General features: G+C 47.4%; 1 protein-coding gene across 4 annotated transcripts in view; it reads right to left on the bottom strand.

Moving 5' to 3' along the window:
- GNAS (GNAS complex locus) overlaps nt 1-25,433 on the bottom strand; it is a 193,026-nt gene that overhangs the window by 5,857 nt on the left and 161,736 nt on the right. For all 4 annotated transcript variants that reach the window (XM_066587231.1, XM_066587233.1, XM_066587232.1 and 1 more), the window contains 6 exons: nt 14,873-14,927; nt 11,096-11,169; nt 9,914-9,972; nt 9,393-9,513; nt 6,537-6,667; nt 5,737-5,804 (listed from right to left, as the gene is read on the bottom strand). In XM_066587231.1, coding sequence (XP_066443328.1) covers nt 5,737-5,804; nt 6,537-6,667; nt 9,393-9,513; nt 9,914-9,972; nt 11,096-11,169; nt 14,873-14,927 — 508 coding nt within the window. The remainder of the gene's footprint in view (nt 1-5,736; nt 5,805-6,536; nt 6,668-9,392; nt 9,514-9,913; nt 9,973-11,095; nt 11,170-14,872; nt 14,928-25,433) is intronic.

Genomic DNA, 25,433 nt, shown 5'->3' with positions numbered 1-25,433 from the left:
TAAAAAAATTTTACAATATAGTCTATGTACCCAAAAGTGGCATCGATAAAAACTACAGTTGGCCACGCAAAAAACAAGCCCTCATACGGCCGCGTCGACGGAAAAATAAAAAAGTTATGACTTTTGATAAACGGAGAAGAAAATCCGCCAAAAATTGTTGCGTCCTTAAGCCAAAAATAGGCCGTGTCATGAAGGGGTTAAAGACACTATTGGAGCCCAGCGGTCAACTTTAAGCCTCTAAAGGCCATGAGAGACTCCCCCCAACACCACAACAACTGCTACTTCTAATCAGATTGTAGCTAAATTGTCTTTTTTACTTTTTTCTCTCGTCTTTCTGGTTTTCCTCTTTCCCTTTTCTTTTTTCCTCTTTTTTTCAATATACCCCTGTCCCTCCCCCGGTTTTCTTTCCTTCCTCTTCTCTCAACCTTTTTATTTTTGTTGTTTTCTTTGATAATCTGCGGTATCATTCTAGCAAGATGTCAATGTTTATTGGTTTGAAATGTTGTATTATGTTTTCCATCAATGCTCTTCACAAACAGGCGCTAACACAACCCTCCCCTCACACCCACCAATACCCCCCCCCCCCCCCTCCCGACCCCCAAAGACACAGACAAGGGGACTAAATTCTATACCCACGAAAACAATGACGTCCCTCAAGTGTCTTAGCTGGAACGTGCGAGGGCTCGGCACAGCACTTAAGCGAAGGAGAGTATTCTCATATATTAAACAACTAAACCCTCATATCATTAGTCTGCAGGAGACCCATCTCACCAAAGATAAGGCAGACACCCTCTCAAAACCATGGATCCAATGGGCCTCCCACTCCTATCACACCTCCTCCTCTAGGGGCATCTCTGTGCTAATCCATAAGTCGGTACGCTGGAACCCAATCGCTACCCGCAGAGACCCCGAAGGAAGGTTTATATTCATATACGGAGAAATAGACTCTAAACCATATGTCATCCTATCCACATACAACCCGCCCCACAACAACCTCCACCTCCTGCAGACTGCTATAGCGTTTGCACATCACTATCCACTGGCGGAGGCGATCTGCCTAGGCGACTTCAACATGATAATGGACCCTACTAAACACAAATTCCATACTCCCTCCAACCCCACCCCCACTTCAAACTCCCCCTTGAGACAACTAATTGAAAGCGTTGGATGGGTTGACCTCTGGCGACTCCACCACCCCGAAACGCGGGAATATACCCGTCACTCACCGGGTTACAATGCGCTGACAAGAATTGACTACATATTCAGTTCCATAGAACTAGCGGTATACCTCTCAAATATAACACATTGCCCGAGAGGCATCTCAGACCACAGCCCCATATTACTAACCCTAAAATTCCCTCAAATCAAAATAAGGCCCACTTGGAAACTGCACCCATTCTGGCTTAAACTCATTGGTTCAGATGCCCTTCCACATCTCCTTATTTTTAGATGCCCACAAAGATAATACCCACCCCGCCTTGAAATGGGACACCATGAAGGCCTATATCAGAGGATTTCTAAAATCCGCCATGTCACACACAAAAAAAAAAAAAAAAAAAAAGGTCGACATCCCAAGCTGATAGAGAGATAGAAAATCAGACCCTAGAAGCCGAGAAGAAATATATATCAACCCCCACCGAAGCCAACAAAATAGCCTGGCTTAGCCTATCTCGACTGTATAAACAGCAAATACACGCCAAAGCCAAACGCCAATTATTCTTCTCCAAACACTACTTTGAATTAGGGAACCAATCCAGCCACTTACTCGCCAACCTCATCAAACGTGAAAACCAAACAAATACGATCCTCAAGATCAAAAACCAACATGGAATAGAGTTTACTGACGCCCCATCCATCACAAATTGCTTTAAAGAATTCTACGCCAACTTATACACCTCCACCTCTCATAACACGGTGACAGACATTTTAGATTATCTAAATGACCTAAATTTCCCAACCCTCACCGAGGAGCAGGTCGATCTCCTAGAAGCTCCCTTCACTTTGGAAGAGATCCAACTAATAATCCAAGAAATGGCCCTTAATAAATCACCAGGTCCCAACGGTCTCCCAATAGAGACATATCGCAAATACTATGAACAACTAGGCCCACAACTCCTCAAAGTACTAAACCAAGCGCAACTAGACAAAACACTCCCAACTTCCTTCTACAAAGCCTCCATAGTAGTGATCCTGAAGCCCGGGAAAGACCCTACAGACTGCGGCTCCTATCGGCCTTTATCACTGGTGAACACAGACTACAAGATCCTAACCAAAATTCTGGCCACCAGACTGAATCAAGTGATCCTCTCCATCATACACCCCGATCAGACGGGCTTCATGCCAGGAAAATCCACAACCATAAACATCCGTAGAGTCCAAACGGCTATCCAACTAGGCAAACAATATAACATGCCCTGGGCCCTAGTCTCACTTGACATGGCAAAAGCTTTTGACTCTGTGGAATGGGCTTTTCTGGAAGCCTGCTTGATCCGTTTCGGATTCGGACCTAACTTTCAACAATGGGTCAAAACCATATATAAGTCCCCGAGCGCAAACGTGATCGTCAATGGGGTTCCATCGGCAGAATTCCAACTGACAAGAGGCACCCGACAAGGGTGCCCTCTATCCCCGGCCCTGTTCGCTATAGCCATTGGCGATCCGATTAAGAAATGCCCCCAGCGTGACCGGCATTAAATGGTCAGGCCTTGAAAGCAAATTAGGACTATACGCAGATGATACAATCCTATTCCTATCGAACCCATCAAACTCCTTCGCCTAAGCTATGACACACATAGACAGATTCTCCCACTTCTCCGGACTACATGTCAACTGGTCCAAATCAACAATCCTTTACACAGAGGCTAGCCCCAAAAAATGACCCCCATGTAGCAAAATATGGACTAAAACCAGTCTCAACATTCAAATACCTGGGAATGCTCATGTCACACGACCATAATAATGCAATAACAGACAATATAAGCCCACTTTTAGAAAACATAAAACACAAACTGAAACAATGGGCTAAACTACCACTATCCGTAGCCGGACGTATAAACCTCATCAAAATGGTCATCCAACCCAAATGCCTCTACATATTACAACATATGCCAGTGAGTGTCCCCAAGCATTTCTTTAAGACTCTAAACTCCCTAATCACAACATTTATTTGGAATTCCTCGCGCTCCAAGCTGAGCCTATCAACCCTACCAAGACCCAAAGAACAAGCCGGAATGGCCCTTCCGGACCTCCGGCTCTATTACCTAGCAGGACAATTGCGAAATATCAGAGCTTGGGTTCTAAGAAAAGAACTGCCTATAGCAGACAAACAACTTGCAAAGCAAGTAACGGGTCACAATCTCCTGAATTTCTTAGAATTCCCAGAACACACCAAAACCTCTGAACTAACCCCACTTCATAAACTGGCTCTTAATGTATGGAAGGAAGCAAAGACACTGCAGTGCTACCAGGGTGTTGTACCAGAACTCCCCCTCTGGAGTAACCCCGATCTTACCGCACTACAGTCCGTCCCAGACCCACAGTACTGGATCGCCCAAGGGGTACAAACGCTAAAAGACGTATACATAGATGGAACGCTCCCCACATTCACACAACTACGCGATAGCTGGAGGTGCGGGGCCTGCAACCTATTTAGATTCTTCCAACTGAGACATGCATTAAACTCCCAATCCCCCCCCCAGCCCGCATAACCAAGTTCCCCACAATAGGCATCCTCAAATCCCAGGGACCCAAAGGCCTAATATCAGCCTTATATACACACCTCCTCTCAGCCAAAATAAACCCCAACCCTCCCCCAGCATTTGATAAATGGAAACTCAACATCACCTCCCTCACACCTGAGGAATGGCAAGATGTCTCTGAATCCCATCTGTCAGTGTCACCAGCCGAAACAATAAGCTAATCCAACTATACATCATACACCAAGCCTACCTTACTCCCAAACGTTTACATAAAATGCGCGGCGCCACCTCGGACCTGTGCCAGAGATGCCGCCAACCAGGGGCCGACTTTTGGCACCTGATCTGGGAGTGTTGCTTCGTCAGGGAATTCTGGTCAAAAGTGACAAACCTCGTAAACTTACTTCTACGACCCCCATTATCCATCGAACTAGACCCTAAGGTGGCGCTGTTCGGCTTGCTGGAGGAGGAGGTGTGGCCATACCACACCCGCATTTTTCTCGAAAAGACGCTATTCCTGGCCAGCAAAGAAATAGCTATGAAATGGATGGCAACGGAGCCCCCCTCGGTCCCACACTGGGTCCAATCCGTAAACACTAACTTCATACGAAAAAAATCATATATCAAAAAAGAGGATGCCCGACTAAATTCCAAAAAATATGGGGAGCCTGGCTAAACTCACACTCCACCCTAACCACTGATTAAAATTTAAACTTACCTTACGCTAACCCCCCCCCCTACCCTTCCCACTCCCCTCCTTCCCACTGACAAACGCCTGGAAGACCTACAACCCTCAACTCCCAAGACCCAAAACAAGGAAGAGCAGAAGTCGTTTTTACTGTTTCTATAAGTTAAAAAAAGTTTATTGTTACAAATGTATGATCAGATAGTTTGAGAGATACAGTAGCAAAGCGATGTCAATCCGATGCAAGACCCTGATTTGATCTACATCACTATGTACCGTGCAAATTTTCTTTAATGTGTATTTCACAAACTGCTTGTTATTAATTAATAAACAAAACGAATTTAAAAAAAAGAAAATACTCCGCAGGAAACTAAAGATCCCATCGCTGATTCACGCTTCATAATAGCGTTTAAAAAAAATCGGGCTGTACAGGTAGTCCTGCTCCTCCAGGATGGCACATCCATACATGCCATTGCACTAATAGACCTGTATCTGGAGGAACAGGAGGAGCCCTGCCAGAGTCCAACAAAATGACCTCCAGCGGCTGCTGACCAGACTGTCCAATACAGAAAGAGCGATACTACAGATCATACAGGAGCATTAAAAGGGCTGTCCAGTTGTCCTTAAGATAGGCTATCGGTAGAAGAACAGTGCAAGTGGTTTGCCTGGATCTCTGCTGTTCAGATCTGGGCCATTCACTTCAGTGGGAACTTTGGGTGTAATACCAACCCTGACCACTATAGTGGGAATGGAGCTGTCTGCTTCCTGCAGAAATCAGCTCCGTGCAGCAGCACACTGGCCCAGAACACTGCGGATTGGCAGGGATCTTGGGCAGCAGACCCCAGCTTATTTATTACTGATGATCTAATGTAAGACTAGGCCATTAATTTTTTACAAGGGGACAACCCCTTTAAACCAAGTGCTGTATTAAGTAAACACCTGGAAAGAAAAAATGATGGCCAAATAAGGTAAATGCTTGCCTAACAGATCTTTGTAATTAGCTGCAATGCCCCTGTGTACATGGGATCAGGTAAGGACATTATAATAAAGCACCATTAGGCAAGTTGTAATGTATTAGAGATATTGGGGACACTTCCTTATAAAATGTACTTGGGTATGAGGCGATATAACTGAGCACTGAAGTAAAGAGCATCAATTTAAGAGATGCCCGCCTCTTAATAAATCCGGCACACGTCAGGCCTGACAGCTTCTGTTGGAAGTTATGGAAAATCCAACAGGCCACTGGAGCCCCGCCCCCTTGCGCAAAAATGTTTAACTCTTTATGCAAATAATTTCCCTCCAATATGCAGAGTTTATGTAGGTTTGATAACACATCCTAGCAACATAAATACTTACAAGAAACTCGTCTCTAATAAAATACTTGGCCCTTGTGACTCTCGGGTCCTCCCCGGGTTCTGGAATTGCTGGAATGACAGAAGACAGATAACCCGATTAAGAGAGTGCATTCAGCAAAGGAAGGGCCATCAGGGCAACAAAAAGTCCAAAAAAAAAAGGTTGCCTCCAATTAGGATTCTGGCCACATTTGTGTCGAATGCTCTGTGCGAGAGAGCATGATATAAGCCGGCAGAACTCATTGCAGCTAATGGGGTCTACTTGGAGCAGTGCAGTCACAGGATGGATCTGTTCTCTGCAGGGATTTAAGGCCCATTTACACGGAGCGATGATCACTCAAAAAAAAAAAATAAAAAAATCAAAAATCGCTAAAAAGTGATCGTTTGAGCGATCATCGTTGCATATAAACACGCGCCCATCGTGCACTGCTAGCTGATCGACAAATTCAGTCCAACCTAAAAATCGTTGTGCGGTGTTATCAGAAGTTCTCCACGGGGAGTGCTGATAACATTGCTTCCCGCTGGGGAACAAAGGAACTGAAAGCAGATAAGAGCCCTCGGGCTATTAACTGCATTCAGCTAAAGGCTTCATTTGCACACTTAATTACTCTTAAGCAGCTGAGTAGCTACTCAATAGTTTATGCAAAATGATTGCTCAAAGCTGTCACTCAAACTGTCGGTTGAGCGATCATCGGTCCGTGTAAATGGGCCTTTAATTCAGCAGCAGGAAGACCGAAACCCAAAAACGTAGGAGGTAAACAGAACCTAAGATCTAGAAGAAAAGGGTGTCAAGAAAACACCTACCATCATCTGGGGTGGTATAACGACCAAAATCTGGAAAGTAGTCCTCAATTTTTGATTTCCCAGCCAAAACTTTCTCTGCAAGTAGATCTTGTTTATTCAAGAAGAGAATGACTGAAATGGTCCGTAGCCACCTGATGAGAAGAGGACATGAAAGGCAACCTGTTTAGCCGTCTAGTGTTATAGGCCTCATGACCACGGAGAAATTAGATATATCAAATCCGCGCGGGCTTCCCGTACGTGAAATCTGCATCTCATAGGAAAGCATTGACCATCCGCGCTTAAAGGGGTTGTCCCGCGAAAGCAAGTGGGGTTCAGCACTTCTGTATGGACATATTAATGCACTTTGTAATATACATCGTGCATTAAATATGAGCCCTACAGAAGTTATTCACTTACCCCCTCCGGTGTTGGCGTCCCCGTCTCCATGGCGCCGACCAAAGCCTTCTTCTGCCTGGATTAGACGCGCTTGCGCAGTCTGCCCTCTTCTGTCCGGCTCCGGCGTGCTCGCGCCGCAGAGGTCTTCTGCACATGCGCAAAAGACATGTGCAGCGCGAGCATGCCGGAGCGGCCCCTTCAGTGCAAGCGCGTCTAATCCAGGCAGAAGGCGGCTTCGGTTGGCGCCATGGAGACGGGGACGCTAACACCGGAGGGGGTAAGTGTATAACTTCTGTATGGCCAATATTTAATGCACGATGTATATTACAAAGTGCATTTATATGGCCATACAGAAGTGTATAACCCCACTTGCTTTCGCGGGACAACCCCTTTAATTAAATAGACGCAGATTTCCTTCGTGGGAAAAAAACATAGCATGCTGCATTAATGCGAATCATGCGCGGATGGGCTCCATTTTCCTCCATCTCAATGTATCTGCCGCATGCAAAAAAAAAAAAGGGCAATTTAAAATTCATCCGCAGCAGAAATCCGCGCGGGCCATATTTTTCCCGTGGACATGAAGCCATAGTCTTCCAGTCAACAAGAGATTTTAACCCCCTAAGGATGTCGCCCCCCCCCACCTCCTCCAACTTCCTAAAAATAGTAACGTATTTTTCTGTTGGCGCTTATGTCCCAAAAACAAACTATTCCATGGGTCAGTAGGATTATGAAGAAGTTTTTCTTTTTTTGCTGTACTACCTTTAAGAAATAAAATCTTTAAAAAAAAACCAAACCCACAATTTTTCTGCCCCCACCACTTAATCTGTTGATGGGGTTGTGCGTTTGTTTTTTTTGAAGAACGAGCTGCGGTTTCTATTGGTACGATTCTGGAGTACACCCGACTTTGATTGCTTTTTTTTAATTAAAATTTTTCTGTGGACACAAGGTGAGCAAAAATGCAATTCTGCCGTTCTGTATTTGTATTCTCCAACAACATTTACTGTGCAGGATGAGTGTGATTTTGCTACTTCAGGTTTTTATAGACGTGGCAGTTTGTTTGTTAAAGTGTTTTTATTATAAATACATTTAGTAACACTTTTTTTTTTTTTTTTAAACAATAAACCTTTTGCTACTTTTTTAGTTGCCGTAGGCGACTTGAACTTGTGATTGTTTGATCACTTATTATACCATATACTGCAATACTTCAGAGTTGAAGAGCGCTTAGAAGTAGTTGATTCTAAACTAAACCCTTTTTCAAAAAGGGGCAGGTCCACATGGCAGATTTCTGAAACTGCAAATAGCTCTATTGATCTCACTACGGTCGTTATGGTGGGAAGCAAACGGATTTCTACAAGCCGCTCAGATAACTGGAACATTCAAATCTGCCGCTTGTGAATATATTCTACAACTGAAGCATTGCTATGGCCAGTAGTACACCGCAGTATTACACCGCAGTATTACAAGCCAGCATGGTTATGCCAATGCACGGACAGGCTGGATCCACCGGCTCCGCTATTTAAGAGGTGCAATCCAGTTCTAAGGTCTCCTAATTTTTTCTCTTGGGAATAAGAGCAGATAGAAACATGGGCCACATTTTCAGAGACGCAGACCTTCTTCTGGAAGGAGTAGGACTGATGGCATCTTCCAGGGCACAGGACCCACGTGACAGTGGCTGAAGCTGGAAGCATTTTCAATACTTAAAATGGCGAGGTTCACTTTCCAAGAACAGCGGGCAATCATCAGTTCTCTTCACTTGCGTGGAATGACACCCACCGGCATTAATTTGGTAAAAGGTATCATGGATGGGGGGAAAAAAATGTGCATTCATGGGAGAGACAATTCAAAGAAGGCCGTCGTATGGGAACAGGCCAACGGGAGCTTCGGCCACACAACAGCCACATGTGGTCATGGAGGACCACCGACTGACTGCACAGATCCTACCAAAATGCCAAATTGCCAGATAAATCTATCTGCACACTGTCCTGCGGGAAGCCCTGAAGATGCAACGTTTCCTCCAGGTGAGTGATGCGAATGTTGACTGACAATCATAAGGCTGTGGCGATCTTGACACATGACAGCATGAACAGTGCCTACATGGTGTCGATTGTCAGAATGGATGAGCCGTGGATGTAGGACGCTCTCCATGGTTGCCGTCATTCTGCCCTTGCAGTCTTCCAGTCGGTAATACAGACCCCTTAAGACGTTTCCGTCACAACAGGTATCAATGTTGTGAAAAATGTGCAACTCAGAATGGAGATTATGTTGAGTAGTGACAATACCTTCAGCTTTCTGGGGTGCTTTTTTTTTAGAAAATTTTTTTTTTTTTTAGGAAATCTTAGAACTTGAGTGCACCTTGTATTCACAGGACCTCCAACCATTGCAGGTCCTCCATCCATCCATCTGCTGAGATCTAGACATGCAAAATACCCATCGAAAATAGGACTCCTAGGAAAACAGGCAGGCATCTAGTTCATAGAGTACCTATTGTTCCAGATGCTCTTGAAGAGGTTTAGTGCTTCCTGGAGTCTGTTGGTCTGATTGTCCTCCCGGATCACCATATTATAGCTGCTGCTGGCAACCACAAATATAATCGCAGTCACATCTGAAACAAAACAGGTTGATTAAACACAGGGATCGATATTAGTCGCCGACACCTTAATAAGCCCTCTCAAGTTTCCTTGTGCCTTCTCGTATGATTGTTCTGCCCTGACCAGAGTAACCGGAGAGACTAGGGACAGGCTAATGGCCGGCTGCTGGCAATAAGTCTCATCATTCTCCATCGCCGGCAGCGGCTACACAAGACAGTCACGCCAATACAGCGGTATCTTTGATCTCCTTATGTGGGGTCTCATCGTGACGACGTGCAGAATTTACTTAGACATTGTAACATCTGGTATTTCTTTTCCACTCAAGTCATGACATTCTTTTTCTCATAAGCCGATTCGTTCCATCCATCATTTATTATACGGATGGCAGTAAAGCAGGAGGTGATCACTTCTTACCGTTAAAGCACTGGATCCATTTTCTGCGTTCATCACGCTGGCCACCAACATCAAACATGCTGAAATAGACATACAACTTATTTGCAGTAACCAATGGTGGGCGAAACGTCACCCTAGTTACAGATCTGTATGAGTGGTTGTGTTGCTGCAGACATGGCATACATTGGGACATAATGGGGCTCATGTGCTTTATTGCCAAAATATACACTTTATTAGAGATCTTCCCTTCCAGCTTCCTTGTATGGAAATTATCCCCGTGACGCCGGAGTGCAGCAAAAAAAAAATATATATAATAATAATAATAATAATATCACATTTTCTGCAGATCAGTTTCAGTCTGAATCCACATTAAATAGGATAATCCATCGATCTGAGCGACTTCCATCGAGGCCGGGTCGGGATGTTACTGCCAACTGCGTGGGGTTTTCTCATGCAATAGTATTGAGACTATACCGAGAATAGTGTGATCAGGAAAAACATCCAGCGAAAGGGGATCCTTTGTACGGAAACAAATGGTCGCCAAAAAGGGGTCAGAGGAGGATGTCAGGAATCATTCTGTTGAACAGGGCCTGCACAGTAAAAGGTAACTGCAGCCAAATACAAAGCTGGTGCTCCAAGTAATATATCGGAATGCAAAACTTGTTGTTCTTAGCATGAAGGGCTATAACAGATGACCAGTTCCTGTGCGGTCAAGAAAGAAAGACTCCAGTGGGCAAGAGAGCGCATATTTTGAACGAATGAGCAGTAGAAAATCATTATCTGGTCAGATGGATCCAGATTTCTGTTGCCCCGTGCTGATGGAGGGGTGTGTGTGTGTGTGTGTCAGAATTTGGCGTAAGCAGCATGAATCGCTGACCCCTTCCTGTCAGCTGGTCTTCATCTGATTTGCCGCAACTACGAGAAGCTTCCTGTCCGCAGGGGCCGATATTCCTGCAGAGCGATTCAAACATCTAGTGGAATCTACACCACAATGAATTGTTGCGGATCAGAAGGCCAAAAGGAGTCCAACGCTCTACTAAAAGGAAGTCTGTAATAGAGTGGCCATGCGTGTAGATGGTCGTGGACCTTGTATACGTTTGTCTCCCACACGTCACAATTCTATGGTGATCATGAGCTTCACTCTACACAATCATTTCAAAGGGTCACACAAAGCCCCAATGCCCCGGGAATTCTTGTACTTACTGAAAGTTCACTTTGTCAACCTGAAACTTGGTTTCAAATATTCCTGAAGTCAGGACTCTGCATCGTAGCAAATCCTAAAGCAAAAACACACAACGCATTACGGGTTTATAGTAGTTGCAATCTAAGATCTGAAAATTGTGTTAATGTTTAATGGCTCTATGAAAAGTTATTTTTTGTATATTTGATTTTCAGGCCACAGCATCTGAAGGCCAAGGACCAGCGTTGCCGATGCGCTTCGAGGGCCGGAGACAACAAGGATGCTGGACGCCCACACTGGGATGAGAATGGGAAAAAATATGAAAGATAGCAAGACTGAGAAAAGTCAGTAGGTTTCCTGAAATACTTAAAAGGGTTTCCAGTTGTAAACCATTGATGGCCCATTCTTAGGACAGGCCAGCAATAGCAAAATTGGTAGGGGTCTGCTGTGCCCCCTCCTCCCTTATTAACTGTTCTCTAGGCCAGTGTGCTTGTGCGCTGAACTGATTTTTGCAGGGAGCAGAGAGCTCTGTTCCCACTACAGTGGCCACACTTGGTATTACATATACAGCTCCCATCCACTGCAAAGGAAACTTTGCCTGTAATACAAATCCTGGCCACTGCAGTGGGAATGGAGCTGTCTACTTATTGCAAAAATCCATTCTGTGCATGAGCATATCAGCCTGGCAAACAGCTGATTGGAGGAGCTCTTGGGTGGCAGATCTCGCTGTACTATTCTACGGATAGGCCGTCAATAGTTTACAACTGGAAAAAGTCTTTAAAAGTGGTTTTCCAGAACTTAAAATATGGATGACCTATTCTTTGTATAGGTCATCAATATCAGCTCGTGAGGACCCTCGGTGATCAGCTGTTTGAAGGGGCTGTGATGCTTCATCATATAACCAGATGTTGTATACTGCTCCTGCCAACAGATGGCGCTTGTCACTGCAGACGAGGCAGCTCCTTGGGGTTTGGCACAGGGATCTTTTACATGGACAGATCATCTGTACGTTTGTTCGCTCTTTAGGCCATGTAAAAGGACAAAACAATAAGCCAACAAAGGAGCTCATTTGTGAGCTAACCGCATCTTTTGTGCAAATATAAAAATAGTCGCCGGTCAGCTGCCCGCTTCCTTGTGTAAAAGGGGAAGGTGTGCCGCCAAACCACGATAGCCGTATGGAAACGAACGACAGATCATCTGCCTGTGTAGAACAAGGGCTGAAAGAAATGCTCATTACTGGTCGGTGGCCGTTTGTACAGACATTTCAGGGCAGCCGTTCTCACTCCCAGAGATGCACATCGATACTACATATTAGTCATCTATTACTATATGGGACGGTCATGTATGCAAGGCCTCATTCACACCCGCGGTCAGCAGGTCTGTGTTTCTGGAGCAAAAAAACTGGACTAAGCGGTTTTGTTTTTTCCCCCCCATTGATTTCCATTTTGTTAGGTTTCCTTTAATAGAATGAATAGTGCTGAAATGTAAAGGTGTGAACGAGCCCCAACTCTGAAGAAGTTCATACCCCGTTCTTTCACATATCTAAAAGTTATCTTTGCAATTGTGACGCCGGCGTGTACCCCGGGTACGGCCGTCAGGCAACGCCGGCATGTACCCCGGGTACGGCCGTCAGGCAACGCCGGCATGTACCCCGGGTACGGCCGTCAGGCAACGCCGGCATGTACCCCGGGTACGGCCGTCAGGCAACGCCGGCATGTACCCCGGGTACGGCCGTCAGGCAACGCCGGCATGTACCCCGGGTACGGCCGTCAGGCAACGCCGGCATGTACCCCGGGTACGGCCGTCAGGCAACGCCGGCATGTACCCCGGGTACGGCCGTCAGGCAACGCCGGCATGTACCCCGGGTACGGCCGTCAGGCAACGCCGGCATGTACCCCGGGTACGGCCGTCAGGCAACGCCGGTATGTACCCCGGGTACGGCTGTCAGGCAACGCCGATTTTGCAAAAAGGAAAAAAAAAAAAAGTTGAAAAAATATTTGATCAACCAGCAATTCTTTTTTTGTGGTAAGCCAAAAGCAATAGGACTAGTGACTTACTGCTCGTCACCCCGTCGGTGGCCAGGTTTACATTGAAAGGGGTTTTAATTTGCTCAGTTGAGCGATTACTCGGCTGATAGTCGTCCCGTGTAAAAGGTAGCTTCAGCTTCCATGCCCTCTTTTGTGTCAGACAAAAAGGTGCGATCAGCACTTTTACATCCAGCTTGGGCAAAACATTAACAAAATAGGGACAGCCGCCTCCCGAGAGGTCTCCTCCCCACCTCTCATGCAGGACAGATATGTGGATGGAACCAGAAATGCATCACAAAAACACCACGCGACACAAGTAGGTTTCCCCACATTAGACTTGGGTCGGTCTTCGTTTCAAGAGTCGCAAGTTAAAGTTTCCATAACTTTTTCCCCTTAAAGGGGTTGTCCCGCGAAACAAAGTGGGTCTATACACTTCTGTATGGCCATATTAATGCACTTTGTAATGTACATTGTGCATTAATTATGAGCCATACAGAAGTTATTCACTTACCTGCTCCATTGCTGGCGTCCTCGTCTCCATGGAGCCGTCTAATTTTCAGCGTCTAATCGCCAGATTAGACGCGCTTGCGCAGTCCGGTGGTCTTCTTTTCTCAATGGGGCTCCGTGTAGCTCCACCCCGTCACGTGCCGATTCCAGACAATCAGGAGGCTGGAATCGGCAATGGACCGCACAGAAGCCCTGCGGTCCACCGAGGGAGAAGATCTCGGCGGCCATCTTCAGCAGGTAAGTAAGAAGTCACCGGAGCGCGGGGATTCAGGTAAGAGCTGTCCGGTGTTCTTGTTTAACCCCTGCATCGGGGTTGTCTCGCGCCGAACGGGGGGGGGAGGCGCTGTTGAAAAAAAAACAACCCCCGTTTCGGCGCGGGACAACCCCTTTAATATTCTAATAATGACAATAGTTTCCTTTCATTAATAGGAGGAGTTTCATGAAGTCTGCATGCTCCGCTATGAAACACGGTTGTGTCTTATCCGTGATACTGCTACGTTCGGATGAACACCCTCTGCTTGCAGCCGGGGTCCGCTACTAACTACAACCCCCGGCACAGATGGTAGAACTGCCACATCGCGGACCGGAAATTCGTCGAATGGCTGGGAAATGGTGAATTATACGGAAAAACATCCTCAACCATCTAATTCACGGAGGTTGTGGTCCAAGTATTTAGAGTTTTACTGCATGTTCACACGTAGCGGCAAGTCCACACCAAAAACCACATACAAATTGCTGCTCTTGTTGTAGATCCACAACAGATTTTGCCCTTCCAATTGATGTGGATTTAATGCAGCAAATCTGCACCATTTCCACTATGTGGACCCTAAATGGGCAGAAAAAAACAAAACAACCTATAACCCGTTCGTGCCCAAAGATGTACATCTGCACCGCATGAGCACAGAGGTATAGTATGGCGCGGGGTTGGAAGCTGAGCCTGGTTCATACATGGCCGCGTCAGTCGCCTTTAGCAAATGACTCCTGCTCCAAGAGCAATGATGAGAGCTCAATGTGTCAGTCAATAAGCATAGATTAAAAAAAGGATTGCGCCTGGTGAATAACGTACCGCTCAGTGATTGAACCAGGTGAGGTGAATAAGGCGCACGTTGGAGCCGCAACGCGTAGCAATCAATACTTTGCGGATTAAACCTATGAAGGCTTCCATAGATTATACTAATTACTCGAAGTCCAAGTCTTTCACGGTGAAACCTAAAATCGGTCAACAAGGATCCCAAAATACCGCTGGCGCCCTTCTAGCGCACTCACCTGATCCGTCGGTGTGTAGTCATTCTGCTGCACAATTTCAATTTTATCTAGAAAACTGAAAGAAAAAAAAAAAAAAAAGTTAGTTTTGGCCGCAACTCAAAATGTTATTTATTTGCACACAACACACTTCGCCCTCACACCCCGCTTTATGCAGCATTTAGAGGCTCTCACACAGCCGCTCCAGAAGTGCGAGTTTCGAGCGGAGTCGGTCCTCCTCGTTAATGAGACGTGCTAAATGCCGGCAGCTGAAACTGAAAGTAAAACCCGTCCGCTTTCTGCAGCGCACACGTGTGGGAGGTCACAAAAGGCGCCATTTACCGTGATTAATGCAGCGTTTTGAATGCGGTGGTAACCGCGGTATAACGCTCCCATTAAAATGAATGGCGCTTGGCAGACATGGGCTCGACCGCAGCACTGGACAGCGCTCTGCAGCGCCGTGGTTGTCGAGTGAAGTCTGTTTTATATTTGTGCGTTTAGCGCACCTCATCGCCCATCACAATGATGGGGTGCGCTAAAACACGTTGTCAGCCGCAAGGAGCGGCGGCTGAACGCGAAACTAAAATCAAGGCAAAGCGCTTTTATCCAGCTGAGCGTTATATACAGAACACAGCTGGACTGCTTGTCTTCTGTATACTCTGGCTGTGTTCTCCGAGCGGGGTACCAGCTGAAACAATAGTATCCGCGGTATCTCGCTGAGAACACAGCCATGGCACTGATAAGGCTCATCGTTGTCTTTCAACATGCTGAGAGACAGCGATGAATGACTCGCTACCAAAAACTGAACGATGTCTGTGCAGGTAGACCCAACGAGCCGCGCTCATAAGACGGCTTTGGGCGATTTTTGAGTGAGAATCGTTGGGTCTAACTGGGCCTTAACCCGCCGTACAAATGCAGGGATGTGAATAATCTTACAGTTTGGAGCAGGACATTGTGACGCCAGGTTTCCATCACTGCGTGCGGCCAGATGCTGCATCACCACGTATTCTGGATTATTGGAGGTCATAGTAATGCAAAGACTCGTAATAAAGCACAACGCAAAACAAAAAAAAGGTAGAACCAATTAACGATCGCAGCCGATTTAGTGTTCTGTTTGTCTTATAAAATTGCGCATTATATAACGTTTTTGTTCCGGATCATCAGATTTACTGAATTTTGCTTTTCTCCTACAGTTTTTTTGCCTTACATCACCTCGATATTACCTATTCCATTGTAGCGGGGTCACTTCCTGTGGCTTATATGGATAATATGGCGGTCTACCGTAAGAAAACCCCCTCTAGGACTAAGTTTACATGTCAGAAATCATACCTGGGATTTCCAATGCAAACGCTACAATACCAAAACGCGAAATTGGGCCATTTGTTAGTTTCCAAAAACGACAACAAGCATTATGTAAATGGGGCATAAAACGTAAAAATCCGCACTCTGTAGAAACTGACTGCAAGAGTGGCAGCCAATAGGAAGGGCAGTTGTGGTGCTGACCGCGGGGCTCCTGACCCACACATCATGTGCTCATATGATACCCGCAGTTTGGGTCAGGAGACCCGCGGTCAGCATACACTTCAGCATTCCGCACACAAAGAGGCAACAGGATAATACGGCAATCTTGGCTGTTGACATTTCCGCTTTTAGGCACAAATACTTATTAAAAAAAAACAAAAAAAAACACATCATCGGTGGAAAGACCCTTGCTAGCCATTAAAGGGGCCCTTGGGTGGGTTAGCATTTAAGAAAAAAATGTTTTTGGATGGAGTCCTAACACAAATCTCCAGCTTTGCTAAGCAGGTTTTGGGTGGAAGCCTCCTTTATCTGGTGATCACTATTGACCGTTGATAATGATAGCTTCCCACCCCGGCAACACAAACATGACGGCGTGTCATAACCAGAACGGTCCGTGAACTCTGCCACAGTGTTAGGAGAGACACAGTAAAGCAGGTGCTTAAAAAGGGGGTTGTCCAGTCAAACTATTGATGGCCTATCTGCAGGATCAGGCATAAATAGTTGATCAGTGGGCATCTACCGCATAGGACCCCCATCGATTGCTGTTCACTGCATCAGTGTACTTGTAAATAGAGCCGATAGTACCGTACTCGCTGCAGTGGCCAGAGTTATTACACCCATTCGCTTTAGTAGAAAGTGTGCGTGTAAAACCAAGCCTGGCCACTGCAATAAGAACGGAGCTGTCTGCAGAAATCAGCTCAGTTTACTAGCACACTAGCCCGGTGAACAGCAGATCGGTGGGGGTCCCATGCGGCAGATACCTGCAGATCAACTATTCACAGCTTACCCTGCAGACAGGCCATCAATAGTTTACAAATCGGACAACCCCTTTAAAAAGTTGTCCTACAAAATTACATAAAATAGTTGGAACCAGCAACAATCAAGAATGCGGGGCCCTTTCTCTCCTATTTGTATAAAAGGAAGATACCATGTCTGCCAATATCTGATGGTACCAAAGATGGTCACACGGGGCACCATTAGTAGTTACCCAACACGGCTCTCAGACTACGACATGGAAAACACATGTGCGCAGCCGCCGGACAAGCAGGTCTGTTAGCAGATAGTGGTGGGCTACACGTGCCCCCTGCTTTACATATTGCCTTTACATGCTCATGGTGGCGCCCCCTGTTTTTTTGATTTGGTCTCAGAACGTCCATCTTCTGCCGCACAGGTCATCATGGCGGCGTGTTTAATAGCAGGAATCACTCGGTTATCCATCTACAGTACATTAATAAATGGGGGAGAATACTCAGCGCACGTGACCAACACGAAAAAAAAGACTCAACCAACCACCACCAGGGGGCATCATAACAAGTAGGCAACAGTGATATTTACACACATCACTGCAGGACTAAGGGCTCATTTACACGGGCGGACGCAATTTCAGTCTGTAAAAAACAGTCATCACTGCAGGTTACAAGTGTTTTTGATAGCTGTGCAAGTTGTTTTTTTTTTTTTAAAGTCCTTATTGCATTCATAATCCGTTTTTCCATGACCGTATTTAGAAAAAAAAAACAAAAAAAAAAAAACAGCAATTATGTCACTTTTTCCCCACCAGTGTTTCCTGGCAACATGCGTAAAAAACACAATACGCATGCAACTGCGTATTTGCTGCATTTTTACGTGATCCAATTGACTTTAATAGAAGATTTTGGTCTGTAAATACAGACAATGGGACATGCTGCGGGTTTGTTTTTTTTGTATGCTCATGAAAACCGCACATCTGAATGCAAATCAATGGCGCCGTATGCGGTTGTAAAGAAAAAAAAAAAAAAACGTACAGAGAATACGCCTGTGTGAATGTGTCCTTAGGAGAAGAAATGGGGTGAAAGGCTATTCTGTGATCTCCTGCTAGACGTCCCACCACAGTGGTCTCGGGCCTGCAGCGGTGATAGTCATGTAAGACGTGTGACCACAGAGGCCAGTGATTGGCTGCAGTGGTCACGTGATGAACGGCGCAACTGGCAGACACAGTGAGACTATGCATCTAATGGGTGAGCAGCGCACAGGTCACAGCTCCTCCCATTCTCGGCCTTCGGTCTGGAAGGCCAAAAATCCCCTTTACAAATTATTACAAATGAAAATTTATTCCACATCAAACAGGAGCGATAAAAGTGAATCCGCCGCTTGTCGGGCTCCTCTTTGGTCTCCCAAGTTGGCCAGAGTATTCTTCTGACTCCCCGATATCTGAAACTCTATACTCATCTCCTATTGGTCAGAGCTGCTCATGTGAGCAACGCTAGCCAATCTGGAAGCAGCATGCAGTGTGTGACTAGCGCTGTATAGCGTGCGCTGGGTACTGTCGGGGGCGCTGCAGACTTGCAGAATACTGAAGGCGGCCCCGGAACTAGCAGATTCGCGCATGGTAATAGGACTCCCATCTCCTTCTAATCCCGGCGACCAGAGGGTCTCTTTAATATTTGTGGAACAACCCCTTTAAGGCTAGCCAGATACCCCATATACTTCCCTGCCGGTCCCAGGAGGACCCCAAACTATACAGCTAGACCCCCCCCATCAACGATTATGTGATCCCAACGGCGTCTCCTGCTCCCGGGATTGCTTTGATTCAGCTACAATTTCAAAGTAAAAAAAGTCGCAGTGTAACCGAAGATTAGCGCTACTCTGCCGGCGAGAACAGTAAATCTGTGCGACACCCGAAAGCTATATTTTTGCGATTCTCCTTTTTATCGGACTGCCTCCCAACACTTCGCAGAACTAGAAGTTTTGCATTCAGCCGGCTGCATGTAGCGCACATTCCTCCCACACCGAGGCAGAGGGGCAAAGCTTATCGGAGACCGGCGCGCCGCAGCAATGGAGCACCTACACGGGGGTGGGGGACGACAACTAAGTGGGCATCACCTGTCTAACCCGGGACCCTACAAAACGTTCCTACTCCAGCCACGAAAGCGTAATGCCCGGCGCGAGAATGGAGAGGAGTCGGATTTGTTATCTGAAGTTGGACTAGTTTGAGAGGATAAGCTAACTTTCCCAGTGTTACATTACAAATGGTCCAGAAATAGCTGCCCGCGCCCTGGCCTCCAGCTCTGTTGTCATGACAATGGGGCCATATTACTATAAATAGCTCGTCAGCACAAAACCTTGTGAGAGATCTCTGGCGCGGTGCCAGGCGGCAGAACAAAGACACACCATTGAAAGGCTCCCCCCCCCCACCCCCTTCACCAAAACCCACAATTCGCTCTTTATGCTGTGTAAATGCTTGCAGCGGCTTCCAAGTCATTCATTAGTGGGATCGGGACGCTCCGGCGGCTCCTGCAGGAACACATTCTGTGCACTCAGCACTTTTAAAGTGGAATAGAACAACTTGCAAACTTTTTGCTGTACCACACGCTGGATCAGGAGAGCGCGACCGGCACGCCGAAAAGCCGTGAACTGCCCCAAAATAAATATATTTTAAAGGTGTATTCCTATGTCATAAAGCGGTGGCATATTGGCAGGATATGCCATCATTCTGACTGCTGGGGGTCCCGACCGATCCAGTGTACGAAGGGGCTGCAGTACCGATTCAGTGACGTCCGCAAAACCACGACAAATACGACTTCCCATACAAATAAATGGAGAAACTTATTTTTCTGGTGCGCAAATTTTTTTAGCGCTGAAACCGTGACGTTTCCGGAAGCTTCGCTGAATGGGACTGCTCCAGATGCGATTAGTGGTAGCTGTAGTGCAAATCGGCTGCAAATGCGGAGCGCTCCACGGAAATTCACGCTGAATTTTTTCCGAAGCGGATTTTACCGTGTGGGCGCGTCTAAGGGTACGTTCACATTGCGAGGAGATGCTGCGGATTTTGGCCAGCATTTACAGTACAGGCATAGAGTGGGTGGGATTTTTAGAAATCCCACCTACAGCCGTGGACCAAATCCGCAGCGGAAAATCAATTGCGCTGCGAATTTTAAAATCCACAGGTCAATTTATGCGGTGGACTTTCACATCGTCCCAGAGGTCAGACTGCCAGCAATCATAAAGGGAGGATCTGCCCAGCTATATGCCACTACTTCTGGTCCGCCCGTGTGAGCCCAGCCTGCTTACATGGGCGTAAGTGGTCTACGAATAAATGTGCAATCAGGAGATTAGAAGGTGAGGCCTTCACAGCCATTGCATTGAATGGCTGTGATTGGTTCTCAAGCACCACACCTCAGCCAATCACAGCCAGCTCTTCCTGGAGGCGGGATTTTTAAACCCCCTGACCAGGAAGTGATGGCTGAAGACTACAGGTGGAGAGCGCCTATTAGGTAATTTTTTATTTATTTTTTTAAATATAGCTCAAACTTATTTTTTTTTAGGGTAGGGCTTATATTCCGACCGCCTCCCAAAGATCCTAGCAAAAAAGCGCCACACAAAAAAAAAAAATAAATCGGGATATCGCCACGAGAAAATGCAGTGATATCGCACTGAACACAGCTGCGATTTTCTCATAGCGATATCGCGGTCACCCATGTGAGAGAGGCCTCATCCGCAACATCTCAGTTTATGCTGCGGATTTCCTCTTTTCAAATTAGGGTGAAATACGTGGCGAATCCACTGCATGTAACACGTCCCGCGTGGATGCGCCCGTTAGACTACGTTTACACATTCTATTTCAAAGAAAGCCATGATAGAAATTTGCACGCTTCTGCTGTGGATTTGTCTTCTTACAACTCGATTAGCCTCAATCAGTAGGGCAGAATACCCAAAGAGGATTCCGCACCAAGAAGTAACGTGCCGGCGGCGTACAGACGACTGCGCACATCTCCATTCAATTAAACGCTTATTTGCTGCGGACTGAAATCTGTTGTGCGAACACGGTCTAAAATAGTCACTGCAGTCAATCCACGCCTGCGTCACATCCAGAACTGAGAATGCAGGGATTGATCGTGGGGGGCAAGGACTTATCTACAATCACTGGATCTGCAGATAACAGAGAGCAAATGATAGGATTCGGTAGTGAGCAAAGTTTGTTCCGCAAAAAAAAAAAAAAGAGAGAAGGGGAGCACTTATAATCTGCCAACCTCTATATCGGATTAGGATCAAATCTGCGGCTGAATGACATTGTGTGTTCGTGCAAGAGGGGCAACGAGAAGAGAGCGCCCCTCTCAGGGGGACGGTCAGCATCGGGAGCAGCGCAGCAGCTGCAGCCGCATGGAAGGAGAAGGTTTTCCACGCTCAACAAAACTGCAGATTTGCAAATGGCATGAAAGTCGTTTTGCTGCTTTCTTTCCCTTGGACAGAAGTTCCGGCTGCCAGGAGAGGATCCACCCTGCCATGACCGAGCCGGCCCCCATGACCGAGCCGGCCCCCACTGCTCCCCCCCCCCCCCCTCCGCTGCAGCCGGGCTATAAATAGCTGCGCTGCTTCTAGTTTACACAAGCCGTTGGGAAGGAGGGGCAGCGGATGGGAGGCGCTGGCATGTGCCAGCCTCACAGTCTAGAAACCCACTACAGTGGTCAAGTGGGTCTCATGTGCCATCTGCGCCACCCCCTAAACTGCTCTACGTCAGAGCTGCCGAGGAGGACGGGGGTCTACACTCACGGACATCCTATCGACAGAACCCAATGCGCTGCAACTCAGTGCCACAGTGGCCAGGATGGGGGCATAAAACCCCACCGAGACCCTCAAATAAAGACCACCAGCTAACTGTAAACGTAAAAGCTGCAGTCTGATGCCTCCATTCTACGTCATTAGCGTCGCTTTTTTTTTTTTAATACTCCAAAACCGCAGAGCTGGTGATGTAACGGGCGCAGCGAAGGCTTCGCCACTCATCGCAAAGGGGTCAGCATTAAATGAATGGAGCGGGGGAGCGACTGGGTGAACGCCCTATTAATATGGGGAGCGACTGGACCCTCATTCTTGGGATCAATGGGGGTCCCTGCAGTCACAGCCCTACTGATCACTAGTTATCCCTTATACCATGGATAGGGCATAACTTGTTCCAACCCGACTATCCCTTTAAGGCTAGGGCTACATGCAGTCTTTGGTCAGGTGACATGAAGGCTGCAGTGCCACATCACATCCGATTGTCAATGGGGTTTCTTTGCGACTCAACACTAAATATCGCACAAAATCCCAGTTTTTAGATTGCGAGTGATTTTGCGATCACACAGCCTACAATGAAGTTGCACGGGACTTGCTGGCGAGCCCAGCGCTTTAAACAGCCGTGCGACAAGCCGCAGACAAGTCCCGCCACTGAGGATGTGCGACCAGAGATGCCGTGTAGCCCGAGCGTTAACCCTTTCCAATCCAATGTCTGACGTCTGAAGACATTATGATTTAAGGCTGTACAGCTCTGATGTTAGAAGACATCCGTCAGGGTTCTCTTACTGTATATTGCCAGCCTCTCTGCTGTCTGAGCCTATCCAACGTGTCACCTCATGCAGTACTGGCTTTAGCCAGCAGATAGCACCATTGTATAACGGCAGAAAAAGAGTAAGCCCCCTAGGAAAACCAGGATACAAATTGGATTGGAAAGGGTTAAGAGACTGCTGGGAAGTGACGAGTCGTGCGAGCGCTGACTGCAGACGGTTCAGGTCGGCAGACAAAATAGCGCAGCTCTCTGAGCTACTGTGTCCAGGGAACAGCTGGAGGGCCTAACAGACCCCAATATAGGCGCCGGGGTCTGTCCAGCGTCATTCAGTTCCATCATAGGTGGTGGAATACAAAAAAAACAAGGAATCCCATCTCCGCAGGGAAACACTGATGCTGTCTCAATGTAACCAAAATAGACATTGGCGTAGTCGGCGGAGCCCTGCAGGCGTCTGGAGAACATGGCTACATGGTGCCGAGAAACCATCATTACAGTCCGCATGATTAATTCTGGATACAAGATACAGTCGTGCTTCTAGAATCAACACAGGCGACCATATTGAGCCTCATCGAGGCCCCGTTTACATTGGCGCATTGGGTTCCTGCACATGTCTGTTCAGCTCCGTCCTCGAAGCGGAACGAAAATGGCGGATCCGGTACACGCCAGCGCCGAATGGAGTCGGTCCAGTAAAATGCCGGCCGGACCCCATTATGCTCGATAAAGTAGTGCGTGGGATGCATCGGCACCCACTACATCCAGACACGGAGTACAGAGGCGTTATTCCGGGCTCACACGACCGTACGGTAATGGGCTGCGTTAAAAAACTCCTACGCCGGTAAAATGTTGCAAACTGTGAATGCACTTTTTTAAAACTTCGGTCTTTTAGCGATATGTGCAAAAAAGGCACACAATGTAATTGCGTACATACAGCGTTCCGGACGCACCTACAAAAGACAATAGGGCTTTACACGAGTAATAAGCAGTGACCTAGAATATGCTGCGGTTTGTTTGTGTTACGTGTGTGATATACGCAGTAAATATATCTATGCAAGTGTGAATGGAAAAATGAAAATAAGTGCACTTTCATTGATGCTATTCACTGTGTATTACGCACGCGTAATACGCAATTCAAATCCGTTCATTGTGTACGCCCAGTTCACACCTGCGTTGGTAATGGCGCAGTCAGCATTGCTGTTTGTGCAGTCAAAAATTCTGAAACCCCTCTAATAAGACCCGAGACCCCTCATAGGTGATTGGAGTTGCTGGGAGTCCGTTTCTAAAACACAGGGGCCTTATTGCGAACAATGTCTGATATAACACGGTGGGCTCAATGCTACCTGTGGATCTTTATCAAGCAGGCAGAACATGCATGCCATTTACTGTGGACCGTGCCATCACGGGCACCGAGAAGCCCGCACTGGTCGTAGTGTATGCAGGACCCATGCCCGCTTCATGAAAATGCCTGAAAAGAGCAGACACAGGCGCTGCAGTAACTGCCGGCAGGGGTAGTGAGCCTCCCTAGCTGGGGCCCTGCTACAAGGAGGAAGAGGACGGTGGCCAATAGGGTTACCTGCCAGTGATCAGCTGTCATGACATCATGCCGATCCGCCCAAATACCAACTGCAGACACTGGAGCCCGAGTTACACAAGCTGCACTCCTTCTACATACATCACATACACCAGCAAGGAACCTGTGCCCAACGGCAGCCATGCTGTACAAGCCCCGCAATCTGCAATGCTGCAGTACACAGCAATACTGGCATGGGCCCATCATACCCAAGGACACTGCGGTGCCATCTCAGGGACTTGGGTTTTTTCTTACCCCATGCACACAGTCCTCCAGCTTCATCATATAGACCGCCAAACACAATCTGGACATCTAGTCCTTGTAGCCGGGTGTAATGTAAAGACCGATGTATAGAAGTCTGCAACCATGTCTACCCCTTTAGACCCCTTCAGGCAATACGGAGACTGCTCTGCAGAAGGCAGTCACTGATCCACGCCTAAAGCGTCTCGTCCACCGTTACTAGTGGGGAACCACAGAGGGCAGTATTGGAGGGGGTTACTGTTACTAGTGGGGAACCACAGGGGGCAGTATTGGAGGGGGTCACTTACTAGTAGGGTACCACATGGGGCAGTATTGGAGGGGGTCACCGTTACTAGCGGGCGACTACAGGGGGCAGTTTTGGAGAGGGTCACCGTTACTAGCGGGGGACCACAGGGGGCAGTTTTGGAGAGGGTCACCGTTACTAGCGGGGGACCACAGGGGGCAGTTTTGGAGAGGGTCACCGTTACTAGCGGGGGACCACAGGGGGCAGTTTTGGAGAGGGTCACCGTTACTAGCGGGGGACCACAGGGGGCAGTTTTGGAGAGGGTCACCGTTACTAGCGGGGGACCACAGGGGGCAGTTTTGGAGAGGGTCACCGTTACTAGCGGGGGACCACAGGGGGCAGTTTTGGAGGGGGTCACCGTTACTAGTAGGGTACCACAGGGGGCAGTTTTGGAGGGGGTTACCGTTACTAGTGGGGGACCATGGGGGGGGGGGGGGGCAGTATTGGAGGCAGTCACCGTTACTAGCGGGAGACCACAGGGGGCAGTTTTGGAGAGGGTCACAGTTACTAGCGGGCGACCACAGGGGGCAGTTTTGGAGGGGGTCACCGTTACTAGCGGGGGACCACAGGGGGCAGTTTTGGAGGGGGTCACCGTTACTAGCGGGGGACCACAGGGGGCAGTTTTGGAGGGGGTCACCGTTATTAGCGGGGGACC

The sequence above is a fragment of the Eleutherodactylus coqui genome, chromosome 13, assembly GCF_035609145.1.
Source record: "Eleutherodactylus coqui strain aEleCoq1 chromosome 13, aEleCoq1.hap1, whole genome shotgun sequence".
In the NCBI taxonomy this organism is placed as follows: domain Eukaryota; kingdom Metazoa; phylum Chordata; class Amphibia; order Anura; family Eleutherodactylidae; genus Eleutherodactylus; species Eleutherodactylus coqui.
The sequence above is the reverse complement of the archived record's forward strand: the minus strand, read 5'-3'. Positions and strand labels throughout refer to the sequence as shown.